Source organism: Mucor velutinosus (genome assembly GCF_035048745.1).
Source record: "Mucor velutinosus strain NIH1002 chromosome Unknown tig00001544, whole genome shotgun sequence".
Taxonomy (NCBI): domain Eukaryota; kingdom Fungi; phylum Mucoromycota; class Mucoromycetes; order Mucorales; family Mucoraceae; genus Mucor; species Mucor velutinosus.
Window position 1 is genome coordinate 1,171,276 of NW_027041908.1, and position 17,153 is coordinate 1,188,428.

Genomic DNA, 17,153 nt, shown 5'->3' on the forward strand with positions numbered 1-17,153 from the left:
ATAGGTTTTTAACGGTTGCCCTAATAATTAATTATCTATACCAATAATCTATACATAAGTTATATATGCAATTCATGTTTACTATACATAAGATTAATCAAGCAGTAACATGCAACAGATTGTCATATATTAATGATGGTTTTCTTTTTTTTTCTTTTTTTTTTGTTATGTCGGCCTATTATATACTATATGAACTACTACAACTACAATCTACTACAACAATGGTTATGTCCAAGTTTCGCATGTGTCTTATGCTGGTGTGGGGTGGTGTTATATCAAATGTCATAGCAAGGTCTCACACTAAAGGTTTTAGGCTATTCTTAGGTCCTTTGGGTAAATCATGCTAATCATGATTTACAAATCAATTGTTGGGTAGATAGTAAACCTATTTGTATTATAGTTTATCATCATGCTGTAAACCCTAGCATAATGAAAAGTAAATAAATGCATCCTTGGGATGCATTCTCAATAAAAGTGTAATTCTTTGGCAGATTCAATTTTACATTGTATTTTGACATAACAACTTTTTCTCAGATACATATTAGGTCAAATTAATAATAAAGATGAAATGCAACATTGGAAACCCTTTCTATGGGGCTTTCATATGCTAAATTTTGACATATTCACAGAAAACCTGTTTTCATATTTTTGCAAATTGCTTACTATTTTCGGTCCGAAAGCTAAATGTGATTAGCACCATTCGATGCGTCTTTTTTAGCTCTCTAAAAATGTATTAGAAAGGTGGGTGTGACAACAAGAGTTTTCATGGTCAAATTTAGCAAAAACGTTTAAAAGATGTCGGATCAGGTCAAGTTTGAACACGGAAATACCACTGCACAATTTCAGATTAAACTGCCGCAATTACGGCTGCCACAGTACAAGACTGAGACTAAATCTACTGGTCGTGACGTCGGATAGGGTGCCCTCTCATTTTTCCGTAACCCCGTTTTTTACCCTTTTTGCAAAACGTGTTTTAGTATCAAACCATGGTTGTTTTGGACACCGTTTGTTTGATAATAACACTCTATCTTCCGACAACTCTGCCTTGTACTGTAGGAAGAACTTAATACTGCTTCTTTGAAATGGGATATATTAGATACCATTCGATAACGAGCACTGGAAGGCGTAGAATTAACATTAATTGAGTTTGTTTATTAGGTTTTGATAATTTTTTTTGCCTGTCTGACGTGGGTGCTGCTGCCATTCCTTTTCTGCTGTCTCTGCTGTCTGCGTCTTTGGCTTATCATATCTACTAGTGGTTGCTTCTCCGGTCTTTGTCTGGTCTCTGGTGTCGTTCGTTCTCTGGTTTTTCTATGGAGCTGGTGTTGCTGCCGTTGCTGCTAATATGGTCTTTCCTGCTCTATTCTCTTTGCTGCATACTCATTCTCTGGTTTATATCTGGTGATTGTCTATACTCTTATGGTCTACCTGTGGTGGTGATAAGAGGTAAGTAACTTCTTTTGTCTTTGTCTGGTCTCTGCTGATGGCGTTCATTCTTTAGTTTTTCTATGATGCTGGTGTTGCTGCTGCTGCTTTTGCTGCTAACATGGTCTTTTCTGGTCTACTGTATTTGGTGCATGATTGTCCTCTGGTTTAACTCTGGTGATTGCTTCGTTGGTCTTTCTCTGATTTCTGGTGTCGTTTGTTTGGTTTTTCTATGGCGCTTCTGCTGCTGTTGCTGCTGCTGCTACTAATCTGGTCTTTCCTGATCTACTGTATTTGGTGCATGCTCGTTCTCTGGTTCATACCTGGTGATTGCGTAGTATCTGGTCTATCTGTGGAGGTGACAAGTGGTAAGTATCTTCTTTCGCCTTTGTCTGGTCTCTGCTAATGGCGTTTGTCCTTTAGTTTGTCTATGGTACTGGTGTTGCTGCTGCTAATCTGGTCTTTTCTGGTCTACTGTCTTTGATTCATGCTAGTTCTCTGGTCTATATTCGGTGATTGCGTATCCTCTGGTCTATCTGTAGTGGTGGTAAGTGGTAAGTATCTTCTTTCTTCTGGTCGCAATGATATAAAACTTCTTTGAACGCTTGTATTATTGCTTCCTTTGTCATGATAATGCATTCATGATGTTTACTTTGTTACGCTTTTCTTCTTCTTTTGTTGGTTGTGTTGCTTTACATCCGACTATTGCCATGCATGTTGCTCATGCATTGATTTTTGTTGCAACAACAACGAGATGTTCTGAACTTCTCTGATGTTGTATTTTTTTATACTTTTCTTTGATTCACTTTGTGTGAGTATCCCTTTTTTGCCTACGTACTACTCTACTCCTATTGTAGTATGTTCTTTTCTTTTATTATTATCATGTTTCTTTGAAGCATACCTTTTTTTTCGTTGTGGTGGATGTGCCTATCCCTGAAGCTCAACAAGACTTTATCCGAGGCTAGGAGGTAGATAGGCTGCCTCCACTTGGTTATCGCTACTTACTTTAGTGATGATTGAGAGTCTCAACGCCAGAATCTAAAGCTAGGTGGTGTAAGTAAGGCATGCTCTAGTACTTGGGGGAAGTTTGATGATAGCAGCGGCTATACTGCTATTATAGCGGCGCTTAAAATTTTGCCTCACATCAAAACAGGGGGAAACCCTCGCAAATTTTTTTTTAGGTTAGCGGAGTTTTCAAGCGATCTGATTGGCTCAGAGGTTAAAGTAGCAAAGGGTTACAACTAGTTGATTTCTTATTGATCTGTCCTTTATAATAGTTTTGTGTTTTTAATAAAAGGGGTATCTAAATAGATATAATTTAAGTTCTTCTTTATTCAAACGTAAGACAAGATGCAATTGTTCGAACTGGCATCTATCACACAGCTTTACGCGAGGAATATTCTTTAATGAATTCACTACTATATGAGGAAAGTCATAAAGGTACAGCAGTGCACTGGATACCAGGTCCTCCCAATGCCATATGCCTTGCTAAACATACGTCGTGTATGATTGATTCCCAACATGCTTCGGTTTCATGGGTTGCTACCTTCTACCCATAATATTACATTTTGGATGTATAAAAGTGTTTCCAATTTCAGGGTTTGGATCATCCAAAATCAGACTTTGAAGTATTAATGCTTGAGCTCTGAAAGTAGCATAATCATATCGCAGAAATTTGCGAAGAATACGACAGTGTAGTTGAATTTCAGATTAGATGATGGTGGGCTGCTGTTTAGGAACGTATGATTTCCGAAATAAAATAATTCTGAGCAAAGACCCATCATGCATAAGACCTGTTGAAAGCTGTTAATTACGAGTGATTACGAGCGCTAGATCGATGGATTAGGCGTTGAGAAACGTTGTAGTAAAAACCTCTTAATTAAAATCCTTCTTCGTTATAGTTTAGCAAAGAGTCAAACGTATGCTACGCGTTATACTAAAAGAAGAGAATAACTTTTTCAAGCCCTAAGTTAATGCTAGAAGTTTCATTTCAGACCGATAATAAGCCCATTTTGACAAAGCTCGTCTGTCATTTCGAAGCTTGGCTCGAATCAAAAAATTAGACATTGACATGTACATCACAGCGATAAATAACGGTCTTTAATTTTACACAACTCTATATAGATGCACTTGCTTGATCTCCTCTAATTCATCATCATTCAGATCCTGGAACCATCCGCCATCATAATCCAACTTGATTTCCTTGACCCAACCGCGCATTAACTTGGAAGCAGACATGCCTGCTTCCTTCAATTGTTCTTGTAACGATGGCAATGTAACTAGCAATAATCCAGGCTTCTTCTTTGTTTCTGTGCGAACAAATTTCCAGATTTGCTGTTGTGTAGCTAGTTCATTGAAGAATTGAAATACATTGTTCATGATGACAACATCTGCTTCTTTAGACAGTAACTCAGGCATGCTTTGGATGTCTTTACACATGACTTGCACACGGTCATCCATCTTGTACTTTTTGATCATGTCTTGCTGTAATTTAGTGAACCATTCGTTGATTTCGACACCAATGAGTTTACTGGCACGAGTGAATAAGTGGCCCTACGCATAGATGAGCATTTTGCCCTTGACATGAATACCAGCATGAATCAACTTACAGAATACAAAACAGCACCCAATCTAGATCCGACATCTACAATCACCTTGTCCTTGACTTTATCAGCCAATGCTACTTGGTACAAAAATTGCAATTGCAAGACAGAGGCAGAATGGGAAATAAAGTCTAAACAAGTAGTGGGTCAACATCAAGGATATCCTCCTCAATCAGCCATAATATACTTACTTAGGGGAGCCACATTTCTGGATGCACAGTCCAAACAGTAATTACGAGACATCTTTCCTTCATCAACAAGATCATCGACGTCTTCTTCAGAAAACAAAAATCCATCTACATGAACTGTATTTTGCTCTGTGAATCCTTTAAACTGATATCTTACAATTAGCATTTCTTCAGATCAGGCAAAATGAGTGGTATTATGTAATTACTTCGGGTGTATCGGGTATGGTGGTCTTTTCACCAGGAGCTTCAGCAGAAATAGGAACACGAGTGCGAAGATCTTTAATCATTCTTCCCAAGCGCATCATTTTAGCGTCGCTCACAGGTTGAAATTTGCCGTCATGTTGCTCGGTTTCCATGTCTTCGTCATTATCGCCGTCTGCATGGTGATGCAATTGACCGTGATATTCGTCTACAGAGGACATGTCAAAAATGCAAACCGAAAAACCGCCTGATCCTGCTCTTACCAAGTGCTGATTGAACAAATTCTTGAAAACTATGAAACTGAGAATCGTTCAATTCTGAAATGAGATTGACAAATTTCTCTTTTGAAGTCTCGAGGATATCTAATTGTGGTGTCTCTGTGTTCATGTTGTTTATGATTTGGAGAAAAAGAAAAGAAAGTTGAAAAAATATTCAGTGGCTTTCACATTTTACTACAAAAAGAGTGAAACTGGGTTCGGAATGAGATGATGTTGTAAAGCAATAAGTTTATTAGTAGAGAAAAAGACGGTATAATGATGATTAAAGTATATATACAAAAAAAAAGAAAAAGGTAAACGACATGATCTGGCAAGGCCTACTTCTCCTTGAGGGCTTCTCGTAACACTGTCTTGATGTATTCCAATTCTCTTTCTTTTTCATCAATTCTGCGTTGAGCTTCTCGACATTTAGACTCCAGATGATGAATCTTGTCTTGCGCTTCAGCTTTGATCGTGCTAGCCATCTCTTCAAAATGCTTGCTCTTTTCTTCAATTGCCTTCTTCTTTTCTATAGCAGCGTTCAAATCAAACAAGATCTTGTTGACGGTATCTTCCAGTTGCTCAATCTTGAGCGCTCTTTCTTCGATTTGACTCTCTTGATACTCCATCAACTTGGTTTCTTCTTGCAACTTGGCATTTTGCTCAGTCAAGTCATGCACCAACTCTCTCTCATGCTCAAACTTGTATTGTATCTCGCTGAGATCTCGTGTCTTTCTGCTGACGTCCACACGAGCCTCCTTCAGTTCTCGCTCACACCGGGACAAGGCCGCTTCAAGCTCGGATTGTGCTTCCTCCAACTTTGAGTTTTCCAATGCACTTTCTTCCAATCTCTTCTCTGTTGTTGTCAGCTTGTTGCGCAGGTTTTGAATACGAGTTTGCAATTGCTCCAGTTTTTGATTTTCTTGGTGCTCTAATCGCTTCAATTCTTCATCTTTTTCGTCAAATATGGCCTGTGCTTCTTGCTTCCAAATGGCCAGCTGGCTCTCTTTTGTTTTCACGACAGACTCCAACTCTTGTGCATAATCCGCTGCTGCTGCAAGCTCCTTGGACAGGTCCTCAAACAAAGAATTCTTTTGCTGCAAATCAGATTCAAGTTGATCAATCTTTTGTTCTAACTGAGCATGTTGAGCAAGAGCGTCGTGTAAGCGAGAGCGGGTATCAGCTCGCACAGATTCCAAGCGGGCAATCTCGACATCCCTCTCAGCAGCTTCTTTTGCCACTTGGTTCAGATTGGCAGCAGTTTCCTCTAAACGTTGCGTCAATTTCGACTTGGTTTGTACTATACTTTCTTCATTCATCTTGGAGTGTTGCAATTGGGAACGAGCATCCTCGAGATCAGAAGAAACGCGGTCTAAACGAGCTGTCTTGTCCATCAGCGTTTGAGTCAAATCTTCGATACGTAGCTTAGCCTTCTTGAGCTGGTCTGTTTGACGATGCATATCAGCTTGATTGGTCTTGAGCTCTTGCATAAGCTCCTCTTCACGCTCATGTCGAGATGCTTTCAATGTATCCAGTTCGTGCGTGACATCCAACAATTTGCGCTTCAATTCATTTCTCTCGGCTGTCAGTTGCACTTGACTTTCAGAGTGCTGACGCGTGCCTTGCATCAAATTATCCAGCTGTCTCTGCAAATTGTCTTTCTCGTTGTTGACGACTTGGCATTGATGTTGTAACGCTTGCACTTGGTGTTCTGCTTCTTGCAATTTGGATACCAGTTGACTTTGTGCACTCTGTTCAGTTGACAACTCGTGTTCAAGTTCGTCAATGCGTCTCTGCAGGTCATTCTTTTCTTTGATAGATGCCTCCAGTTTCCAATGCAGTTGCTTTGATTCATTGACCACATTTCGAACCTCGACGGAATACTCGTTTGCTGTAGCTGCTTGCTCTGCCAAATCTTTGGATAGCTGTTCATTCTTACGGCACTCCCTTTCGTAAGCACTTTGCAGCTGACCTGCTGAATCCAATCTTCTCTGCAAATTAGACTTTTCTTCTGTCAACCCATTGATTTTGTCATTTAATGTAATCACATTGCTCTGCTCCTGAGCGAGGTCCGACTTGAGTTTCTGATTCTTGGTACGTTCCTTGTCAAGTGTCAATTGCAGTTGATCTCTTTCATTCTGTAATGCTTCGCGCAGGTCGCTGATCTCTTCCAGATGAGCATTCATCTCTTTGATTTTGGCTTTCAGTTCATCACGTTCAGCTGTGGCTCTGGATATGCTGTCAGATTGTTGCGATGTAGCAAACGCTAATTCTCTTTCCACTTGTTGCTTTTCTCTCGCTAGATCATCCATTCTGCGCTTCAAATCACGAAGTTCCATTTCAGCAGCACTGCTGGTGTCTCTGTGTTCTTTGATGGTGGATTGGTGCTCCAGTTGAAGTGCTGCTAGTTGTGAGCGTTCTGCCATCAAATCTTCATTCAGCCGTTTCTTTTCAGCGCGTTCAAACTCGAGGGACTCTCTTAGTTGTTTGGCATGAGCACGTTCTGCATCCAGGTTAATTTGCAATTGTTGATTTTGGCTTGCAATTTCATTGTTTTGTGTACTGATTTGCGATAATCTGCCTGTAAAGTCGCCCTCTTTCTCGCTCAATGTAGATTGCAGTCGTGCGGCTTCAGCTGTGCTATCCTGCAACTGTCTCTCCAATGAACTGATACGATGTTGGGCTCGATCAAGCTCATCTACCTTTGCTTGATTGTCTTTGGTGAGATGCTGGTTATGTTGAGTGGCAGCTTGAAGTTTGATTTCGAGTTGTTTCAAGTTGGTTTGCTCTTTGGTCAAGGCATCTATCCTGTTTGAATACTCTTCCAACTGTTCCTTGTAATCGTTCAAATCAAATTTCAATTGCTGATTGAGGTTAAGATGCTCTTTCAGCGACTCCTTGATGGTTTTCAATTCGTGTTGTAAACTTTCGTTAGCTGCCTTTTCACTGCTCAAATCTTTCTTGCATGTCTCCAATTCTTGCAGTTCGGAATCAAGTGCATTGTTCAAATTTTCAGTTTCGTCCTTTGATTTAGCCAATTCAGCTTCAGTGTTTAGTAATTTCTCCTCGGTATTGATCAGTTGCGCCGAAAGATCGTCAATTTTGCTTTGAAGATCTCTCTGAAGCTCTTGTTGACTTTTGGTTAGGCGAAGTTTCTCCAACTCGAGCTTTGATATCTTTTGTGCGTCTTCACGTGCTCGCTCGTTTGCACTTGAATCCAATGGACCATCGTCTACATCATCCAACTCTTGATTTTCATATCGTTTGAGCTGCTTCTTTGATTTTTCCAATTCATCAACAAGGGTTCTGATTTGGCGCCTGTGCGCTTCAGCCATGCTTTCCATCTTGTTTTCCAACTCGCGAAGGTGTGTTTGTGCATTTGAAGCCTGCCCCTTCCAATTTTCGCTCTCTTTAAAGACTTCCACAACTCTGGCCTGTGCTTCTTTCATCAAATCTTCAGATGTCATGTCTTCGTCTGTCACTTGGTTGATTTGTTGTTTGAGCAAGCTGATGCGCTCTTTACACCGCTTGTTTAGCTCTTTGATGTCTCCTCTTTTCGCATTATGGCTCGATTGCAGTTGATCTTTAAAGAAGGATTCAAGATCATCAAGGGATTTGGCAAGCACTTGCAAGCGATTCGAGGATCCATGAGTGTCGTCAATAGACAATGATGATAAGCGACGATTGTAATCAGCAACACCAGGACTCATGGTTTGTCGTGTACCTTTTGTATTGTGGAGTGGACTATAGTTGTTTCTGCTGTAGGTAAACGTGGATGTCCTTGATAAAATAGATTCACGAGTTGATATTCTAGTCCTTGAGGGCGATACAGCTGCTGTGTTTGCAAAGGGGTTGCTATGGCTATTATCTTCCAATCTGTAGCGCTTCCCATTTGGATTTACATCTCTTTGCGGTGTTGGCTTTTCTTCTATACATGGTGATTAGGGCTTTCTTTTACATATACAAATGATACATGTAGACATACGAGGACTAGCAAACGAGTTTCTCATTGCAGTCGGTGAGTTTTGCATAGAATTTCGCTCAGTATATGAAAATTAAACCCTTTTGAGGTTGAACAAGGAATCTAAAAGGTACCAAGCAGGGTTTTTCTGAGTGGATAAAGAAAAATTCGCGTTGATGCACGCTTTCGTGACCTGTTGTTATACGCTCCATCAAGAGAAACAATAGATATGCTCTCACACAATGAGAATAGGTATTCAAGACCATGGATGTTAGACACCAAGTGAAGCTCTCAAATAATTTTGGAAGGCATAAAACCAAGAACCTAATCATGTCATTTGAGTATGATGGAAATTTATTATAAGCAATCCTCTCAAATTCTTTTCCTCGTGAGATATTGCTGAATCAATGGCAACATGAACTCTATGCCCTCAACAACGAATATTTCCTTGGCAACCAGGGGCAGATAGTATGTACCATAGCAAACAGGAACCACTTCCAGAAAAAAAAAAAAAGTTTATTTACATTGCAACCAGTGAGTCAAATGTTACATTTAATGATCACAACTGCATTCTTTAATCCATTTTGCCGTGCATTGGGTATAATATAAGAAGAATTCCAGTTAAACGACGACATACAAGTGCGAAAAAGCTAAAATAAGAAATTGAAAATGGCACTATTCCATGGTTCTGTCAGTTTGTTACACTATATGGATTTTTAAATAGCTTTTCATGTATGAAATTGTGCTCTAATCTCTACCGGATAATGCTTGCTGTAGGATACCAATACAGAACATTGTCGGGAAATGACGATTTGTCAACGCCAGGCACCAAAATGGTAAAATGGTAAACCTTTATCTTTATCTGGTTTCTATTTTGTTTTTGGGGAGAAAAACAGTGAAAACGTAACATTCTACAAAAAGAAACAAAGTGATCCCCCATTGATCTTTTTGATTTTGTGTAATCTCAAAGAATATAAAGAGAAATTTTGGTCTCTTTTGATATTTATCCATCAAATGGTTTTTTTTTTTTTCTGTTTTTCCAAGTTGAAAGCAGGTTTTACATTTTGAATTGAAACCGAATATATGGAGCTATTTAGTGTAATTAAAATGTTGGAGATACATACAAAGGTTTCATCCCAGTCTCTTATTTTGAAAAAGAAATGCTAGAATAATATAACATTTGGTTTAGATAATATGTGATTTGGGGGGGGAGGAGAAAGCATCCTCCTATTGATTACATTATACGAGTCCATTGTAGAACGTCTTCTCACACCAAAGCAGCTAATACACTTAAAGAACCCACACATGATGTTAATCTGTGTGTGTAAAAAAGAGACATAGTTCATCTACCATCCATCTCCCCCTTCTCCGTCCAATTAACCCACTTTTATATGGAATTACGCTTTTTAGCCATGTACCTTTTGATGCCCAGAGATCTATCTGGAGTTTCAAACTAGATGTATAAGCTTTTGCTTGGTCTCTATTCCACGCTATCAATTAGATGGAAAAAGCAGCTCATTTTGTAGATTCATTAGGTCGCCGCTGTCGTCGTTGTGATATGTGCGAGCCTGTATGGAATAAACCAAATAAAGATGGTTCGCATGGAAAGCAGTAGCTTAGTCTGTGTGTGCCCTCAGTTTTAAGGGACCACTGCACACACTGACACAAGATCTCCCCCACTCCTATAAAAGAAACTTGATTTCTACATCTCATGTCCTTTTTTTTTTCTCTCTCTCTCTTTTCTCTTTATCTTTATTTTAATTTATATCAGAAATGGATCAGAAACCTGAACTTGCTCTGGATCAGAGTCGACCATCAACATCACCATCCGCATTTTGCATCTTTAAGAATACCGTCTTAAAGTATGAGGCAGGTACGTACCAAATCTCCCCTCAACGCTTGGCTAGATCATAAAATAAATTGATGCTCCTGTTGTAGAACTGTCTGGCTCTGTTGTGCTATCCGTTATTTTCTATCATCTACTCGGAAACCCTCTTGCTAGTCAATTCTTGTTTGTCTCTCATGAAGTAGGCCCCAATCAATACGATAAAGGTGTTGGCGACGTCTATTTTGTCTTTTTCTGGACCATCATGTTCACCTTTTTGCGTGCTGCTTTCATCAAATACATTTACCTTCCAGCATCAAGCTATTTCAACATTGGAGAGGCCTCCAAAAGACAAAGAGTAGCAGAGCAAAGCTATATTCTCGCCTATTACGTTGTCTTTGGTTCTGCTGGCATGGTTTGTGTGATCCGCTTTGCATGACAACATTTAGCTGGCGAAACTAACCAATGCCTTTTCATGTAGTACATCATGTACCATGGCCCTCATTGGTTCAATACGTCTCAATACTGGATTGACTATCCTCATGTGTTGATCTCGAGAGACATGAAGAATTACTATCTGATGCAACTAGCATTTTGGATTCAGCAAATCTACGGTCTTCACATTGAGAAGCGTAGAAAGGACCATGTCGCCATGCTGTCGCATCACATCATCACCATCTTGTTGGTAGGCTCCAGTTACATCTCTAATCTTACTCGTGTTGGAAATGCTGTTCTCTGCTGTATGGATCTCTGTGATATCTTCTTGTCGGTAAGTGTACCCGAAACTTCTCTGTCTCTATGGAGCGCCATTTTTAATCCCACATCAATGATAATAGCTTGCCAAGATTTTGAAGTATCTGGGATTCACCAATGTCTGCAATATCGCATTTGGTTTGTTTGCCATCTCTTGGCCCATCACTCGCCATGTCTTTTTCTCGATCGTTACATGGAGTGTTGCAGGTAGGATTGAAGCAATCAAACAAGAAAGTTTATTATTAACGTCTCTTTAAAATGCAGTTGAGCCCGCACGTTATTTTGATATGGAATGGGATCCTTCTCGAGGAAAGTACTTTACATTGACAACCCAAAAGATATTCGTTGGACTCTTGATGGCACTGAATGTCATTATGTTTTACTGGTTCCTCATGATTGCTAAAGTCATTGCAAGGCTCTTTACTGGCAATGAGATTGATGACACCCGTAGCGACGATGAAGACGAGAGTGATGTGGATAGTGACGAATTTCAGAGAAATCCTGAAGTATGGTAAGTTGTAAAACCTTGTTTTTTTCCCAGCTTTTTCCCTTTAATCACTAATGTGTCATCTTATTACAGCCCGGATCAAGAAAAGAAACCTGTATACAGCAATAAGGATTAGACATCTGATCCGCTCTTGCCATCTCTATGCATCTACCAGCATCTCATTTTATCAACTGCCATATACCTTTTCTCCCTTTCTTTTGTTCCATGTATTTTTATTCAACCAAATAAGCAAATAAACATCCAAGATTACACAACTATACTAGCAATTCCTTAAACCCCTCCAAGAAATCCTTCGGTAACTCCTTCACAGGTCTTCTAGTAACAGGATCTACAAAAACATGGGTGAAACCACCTACTACACAAGCCATTGGATTCTCCTGCTCAAAGATGCCCACGCGATACGTAACGCTGGATTTTCCAATCTTGGAAATGCTTAGGCCAGCATGAATCATACTGGGGTAAGAGGCTGAAGCATAAAAGTTGGCTTGGCTGGCCACCACCAATCCAATGGGTTTGGTCTTGTTGTCGCTGCTTGTATCTAAACCACATTTCTTGATCAAGTACTCATTGATGACGGTATCAAAGTAGTGATAATAGACACTGTTGTTAATATGAGCATACATGTCGCAATCACTGAATCTAGAGATGTATATTAGATGCTGCTATGAAACAAATCATTCAGCATGTGTACCTCGTCTGAATGGGCAAATAGTGTTTGTAATCTTGTCGGTTACGAAATGTTTCTTTCAACGGTTGTTTTGTTGAGGCGGTAGTGGCAGCTGCATTGGTGGTCATGCCGCGGCTACTGTTCAAGTGGTTTGCAAGCAATGAAAGTCGTCTTTGGCTACCTGACATGGTGTGGTTTGGTGGAAGAAGAGGAGGTGTAAATATGATTAGTCAACTTGTAGCCGTGGGGTAATTTTCTAATGCTGCTCTGTGTGTGACATTGACTGTTCTAATGCAGCCATCCATGGGTTGGTGTAGAAACATTGACCAGTGCTCAATTCAGCTATCAAGAAAGCCAGACAGTTGGCCAGTCTTACTCTTGAAAAAGCCTGCATCTAGCGGCCTTGTTCCTATATTAATAATGAGAAAAAGATAATTCAGGGGTAAGGTCATGCCCTAATGTACATGTACGCACGACCATAATCACTGTGAACAAGTGTCAAATATAACCAACAGTGATGAATGCATCAATCTATATGAACAGCATCCGCTTGATCTCAGCAGCACCACCGCCAGAATATGATTTGTATAACAAGCCTCTTCTTGTGTGTACGACGCAACTCTTGAGTTGGTTTACAGTGATAACTGCTTGAAATAGTAAAGGGCAATTTAAGCTTTTCTTCTGAAAGATGAATAGTGCGTTACACATCTCGCGTTAATACCAAACGGGATCACCAGTTTTTGGAGTCATCATTACGATTACATGTTCATCGATATCGTCAGCTTAGTGCCAATGCATTCAAACAGAAGAAAATGGTGTGAGAAAACTGGTACAGATTCGTACAATGTTTTTATTTAGTTTCTCCAGCAACCCCAAATCTACTTTGATTCAGAGGTATATACCTTTACACAGCCATCTAGAACATGTGTATGTGAATGAGTACGCCAATGATGCCTTTACGTTGTACTGTATACATTACCATCACCACAAGAGAATATCAGCGGTCGATATGGATGGAAAATAACATCCCGTACTTCCATGTCTTGATGCCCTTTGATGATCGCAGTAACTTGGCCCGACTTGATATTGAAAACAAAGATTTGTCCATATACAGTTGGTGCTAATAAATAGCGGCCATTGCAAGTGATTTTGACTAGCCAAGAATTGGCGTGGTAGCTAGACGAAATGCATAGAAAAAGAGTGAATCAGGCTGAATACACTGTATAAGAAGCACACTGTACTCTTGGTGTTGATAAGTCTTGTGTTGTTCCAATATAAACCCTTCTTGCGCGTTGGTAGGATAGATCAGCTTATGCAATGTACATGTATTGGGTTTTGATGCTATAATTATACCGTGTTCAATAGAATATCTCTTTCCTACGTGCTTGTATTATACTAGACAACTTACAGACTCCCTCACTTTGGTCACACAGTTCAGCACCTCGACTGATGAGCCATGCATATTGACTATGGCTACTAGATGTATCATCATCCAGCCAATTAACAAATTTAGCGCAATCACAATAGGAAGAGTACATGCTCGGAAATGTCTGAATTAACGCTGCTTGTTCGAAATCATACAGTCGTAAATGTTCGTCTGTAGCTGCTATAAAGTACTTGTTGCCTGTGTTTGGTAGAAAAGAAACAGTGAATGCCATGCAAGTAACATCGTCTTTCATCTTGGTAGATGCTATCAGCGTTTGCCAATCCTCAGCCATTTGCCATTTACGAATGGAACCATCCTGGCTTGTCGAAATCAAGTAGTTTTGCTCCATAAAAACCACTTTTTTGATGCTCAGGATCTCCTCTTCGTGTCCCTCTAGTCTCGCCACTAATTTGTTCTCACACACATTGAATATCTTTATAGCGCAAGGTAAAATATGGTTATCCGCATCGTTGGCAGACCATCGATATCGGTCTTTTGACTTGCCTCCAACAGCAAGTAGTCCGTTGGGTGTCAGTGTACCGCAATAGAATTCATCAATGTGTTTTTCGTCCGTGTCTCTTAGTTTGCGGACCAGTCGAAAGTCATCCTGGATGTCGTATAGTTTGACAGCGCCTGTGTTGGAGTAGGTTACAAGAAGAGAACCATCGTCGGACAGCGTCATACTTGTAATGGGGCCTTGATCTGTCATGGTGCACGGAATACTAACCAGTGGAGATTGCGAGTTTATGGTTTTAATCATATGGCTCTCAGGGACGTTGGCATGGAATTTCCAATAGGTATCTGGGTATTTCTTGGCGAGCTCTTTTGTGCGCTCCTCATCCCATGTACCATGGACTGTGGCATCTGTGTTGGTGGTGGGTGGTAACTGCGATGCGATTAGCTAGGCGAGTGATATTGAGCTTATTTCTTGATTACCGTGGGTTGCTTCCTTTTTGATTTGGTGGTCTTTGCTTTCGGTCTGCTTTTTGGTTTGTACTCTCCTTGATCATCTTCATTTTCTACGTCGCTATCGAAATCAGATACAAAATCATCGGCTTGCTTATACGAGATGCGTTCTCTCTTGTTTCGTTTTGACATGCTATAGAGAATGGATGGGGGGATGAGAACCAAAAAAACAAGGACAAAACGAAAGAGAGGTAACACATTTGTGTCGTGACTCGAGGCATGTAATACAACTATGCTTAAAACGAAAGCGGATGCGCGCACGAAGAGGTCCGTTAATATAGAGTTTGCTCTCTTTATTGACATTTTAATTACTACTTTACACAATATTAATCATTCATTGGTTTTTGCACTAAAAACGCATACAAGCCCATGAACGATCTTGACTGAATCAACGCCTGTCTGGTTCTGTTCATCAGCATGTCATAGTTTTCATGATCCGTGATGCCCAACGACTGCTTCAACCAAGGCGACAGTCCATCCAGTGTGCCTTGAAAAAGCTGTATATAGGCATCACCAATGGGGCCACCCCATCCAAGTGGCACCTCTCGATATTCGCTCTGTAGTATCTTCATGCCTCCGCCTTCTGTTAACATTAAATCTAGTTTTGCCCCTGCTGAGGCATCTAAACCATAAGAAGCGCAGAATGATTCAACTAAGTGGACACCAGTGTGGTTAGCAAACAGCTTTCCTACATGGACAAGAGCCATCTACTTTACATGCTTCCGTGTATGTTCTTGCAATAGGGTCTGTCGTAATGATCTACAGAAAGAATCAGTTTAGTGTTTTTGGATACATTATGATCCAACGGTGCAGGCATTTACTCGCATGTCCAATTCCACACACTGAAAGCATCCACCGTCTTTGAGCACTCGCTTGATTTCTGATATAATAAAAGGCCATTCGTTTGTCCTAAAAGCTAAAACAACGAATCTGCGAATTGCGGTTAAACCTATGATGGACCCTTGACGTTGCCAAACCACATACCTCATCTGAATGAAATCTATGAGCAGCGTTTGAGTAACAAAGAAACATCAGTGTGTTTGATAATCACAAGCATGTACAAACCAAAAGTTTTATCGGGATACGGTATTCCTTGTAGTACATTTGCCTCTGTAAACGTAAGGTTTACAGGTCGAATCACCTGGGGCCATAGACTACACATATCAATGCCAGTAAAACGACAATTGGGGTATTCTAAACTGGTTTCGCATAGCCAAGTTGCAGGTCCGCAGCATACATCAAGCACCTCGAGTCCTCCATTTTGGAAATCCAACGATTTCAATGCTTCAACCATAATGTTACTAGAAAAAAGATTCATCAACTCCCTAATTCTCTTTGGAATTCATGCAAAACCGTAAAAAAAAAAAAAATGGCGCTTACAATCCCAACAGCTCTTTTGTCACAAAATGTTCTTCATGCAAGCGATCAATTTCTTTGTCGTCTTTGGGTAGCATGTATGAACTCGATTCGATGGCATGATACGTTCTGCCATATATAATGCGCTTATCTGATTTGATGGGCGCCTTTTTCTCCTCATTGACCGAATTGGATTTGCTGTTTCTCAACGTAGACGATTTAGACTTTCTTGCCTTGATGGATGTTGGAGAACTGCTACTATTGTGTCTGTGATGATGGTGATGATGATGATGTGGATGAACATGAGCATTCGGTGGATCGCGTGAAATATTACCGCCCATGGTATATAATGAAGACAAAAGAAAAGAAGAGGTAAAAGAGAAAAGAGTACATGTAGTATATATATATATATATACATCACATTTCGTTGTTGTTGCACTAAAAGCTTTTGTATATAAAGGGTAACTCCTGAATGATTGGGGAATCATCGGAGAGAGACAAGTGTGCGTGCTCTGTAGCTTCCATGGTACACTCTACAAGCGCAATGTTACCTTTTTGCTATTTGTTTACAACACACATGTACACAATCATACAAAATCAAACGCCATGTATTCATTGTCATCTGGAATACAAGGCTCTATAGCACAAGAAATCATATCTTGTTCAAACTGGACCCTCGATTTTAACCCTTTTTCACAAAAAAAAAAAAAAATTACATGATGAGATAATAATATGCTCCCTACCATGTAGCATCTTCTATTCTTCTATGCTTATTGTGCTTGTCTAACACACTGCAATCAATGTCAATAGCATAATATGAAATATAGCCCCTCGTCTCCTCACACTTGTTTTTTCTGGTTGTGGTCTACTTCTCCTCTTGTCCTCCTATAAATGGTATTAATGGGGAATAATTTTCATCTTTTAAAATATATGCATTGGGATAAAATCATTACTTTCACTTTACTGTGTGCCAAACAGAACAAGGGGGGGGGGAAGGTGTATAGTTTCACTGATTGT

The 17,153-nt window shown here is 40.0% G+C and overlaps 6 protein-coding genes across 6 annotated transcripts; 1 reads left to right on the plus strand and 5 right to left on the minus strand.

The window, feature by feature from the left end:
- Positions 1-3,531: 3,531 nt before the first annotated feature.
- On the minus strand, positions 3,532-4,804 carry ATC70_005695 (uncharacterized protein; the record flags this gene model as incomplete). The annotated part of the gene is made up of 5 exons (XM_064824980.1): positions 3,532-3,978; positions 4,035-4,159; positions 4,220-4,361; positions 4,423-4,625; positions 4,681-4,804. The coding sequence occupies 5 exons, from the start codon at positions 4,802-4,804 to the stop codon at positions 3,532-3,534; spliced, it is 1,041 nt and encodes a 346-aa protein (XP_064680357.1).
- Positions 4,805-5,012: 208 nt separating this feature from the next.
- On the minus strand, positions 5,013-8,705 carry MDJ1_1 (mdj1 protein precursor; the record flags this gene model as incomplete). The annotated part of the gene is made up of 2 exons (XM_064824981.1): positions 5,013-8,602; positions 8,660-8,705. The coding sequence occupies 2 exons, from the start codon at positions 8,703-8,705 to the stop codon at positions 5,013-5,015; spliced, it is 3,636 nt and encodes a 1,211-aa protein (XP_064680358.1).
- Positions 8,706-10,408: 1,703 nt separating this feature from the next.
- Positions 10,409-11,836, plus strand: ATC70_005697 (uncharacterized protein; the record flags this gene model as incomplete). Its single annotated transcript, XM_064824982.1, has 6 exons — positions 10,409-10,508; positions 10,574-10,875; positions 10,942-11,229; positions 11,297-11,420; positions 11,478-11,724; positions 11,794-11,836. 6 exons carry the CDS (start codon positions 10,409-10,411, stop codon positions 11,834-11,836), a joined length of 1,104 nt encoding a protein of 367 aa, XP_064680359.1.
- Positions 11,837-11,975: 139 nt separating this feature from the next.
- ATC70_005698 (uncharacterized protein) lies at positions 11,976-12,576 on the minus strand (the record flags this gene model as incomplete). The annotated part of the gene is made up of 2 exons (XM_064824983.1): positions 11,976-12,360; positions 12,413-12,576. 2 exons carry the CDS (start codon positions 12,574-12,576, stop codon positions 11,976-11,978), a joined length of 549 nt encoding a protein of 182 aa, XP_064680360.1.
- A 690-nt stretch (positions 12,577-13,266) lies between these two features.
- ATC70_005699 (uncharacterized protein) lies at positions 13,267-14,912 on the minus strand (the record flags this gene model as incomplete). Its single annotated transcript, XM_064824984.1, has 5 exons — positions 13,267-13,304; positions 13,368-13,564; positions 13,630-13,729; positions 13,797-14,700; positions 14,751-14,912. 5 exons carry the CDS (start codon positions 14,910-14,912, stop codon positions 13,267-13,269), a joined length of 1,401 nt encoding a protein of 466 aa, XP_064680361.1.
- A 194-nt stretch (positions 14,913-15,106) lies between these two features.
- On the minus strand, positions 15,107-16,477 carry ATC70_005700 (uncharacterized protein; the record flags this gene model as incomplete). Its single annotated transcript, XM_064824985.1, has 6 exons — positions 15,107-15,432; positions 15,497-15,539; positions 15,602-15,710; positions 15,765-15,780; positions 15,846-16,081; positions 16,161-16,477. The coding sequence occupies 6 exons, from the start codon at positions 16,475-16,477 to the stop codon at positions 15,107-15,109; spliced, it is 1,047 nt and encodes a 348-aa protein (XP_064680362.1).
- Positions 16,478-17,153: the final 676 nt, after the last annotated feature.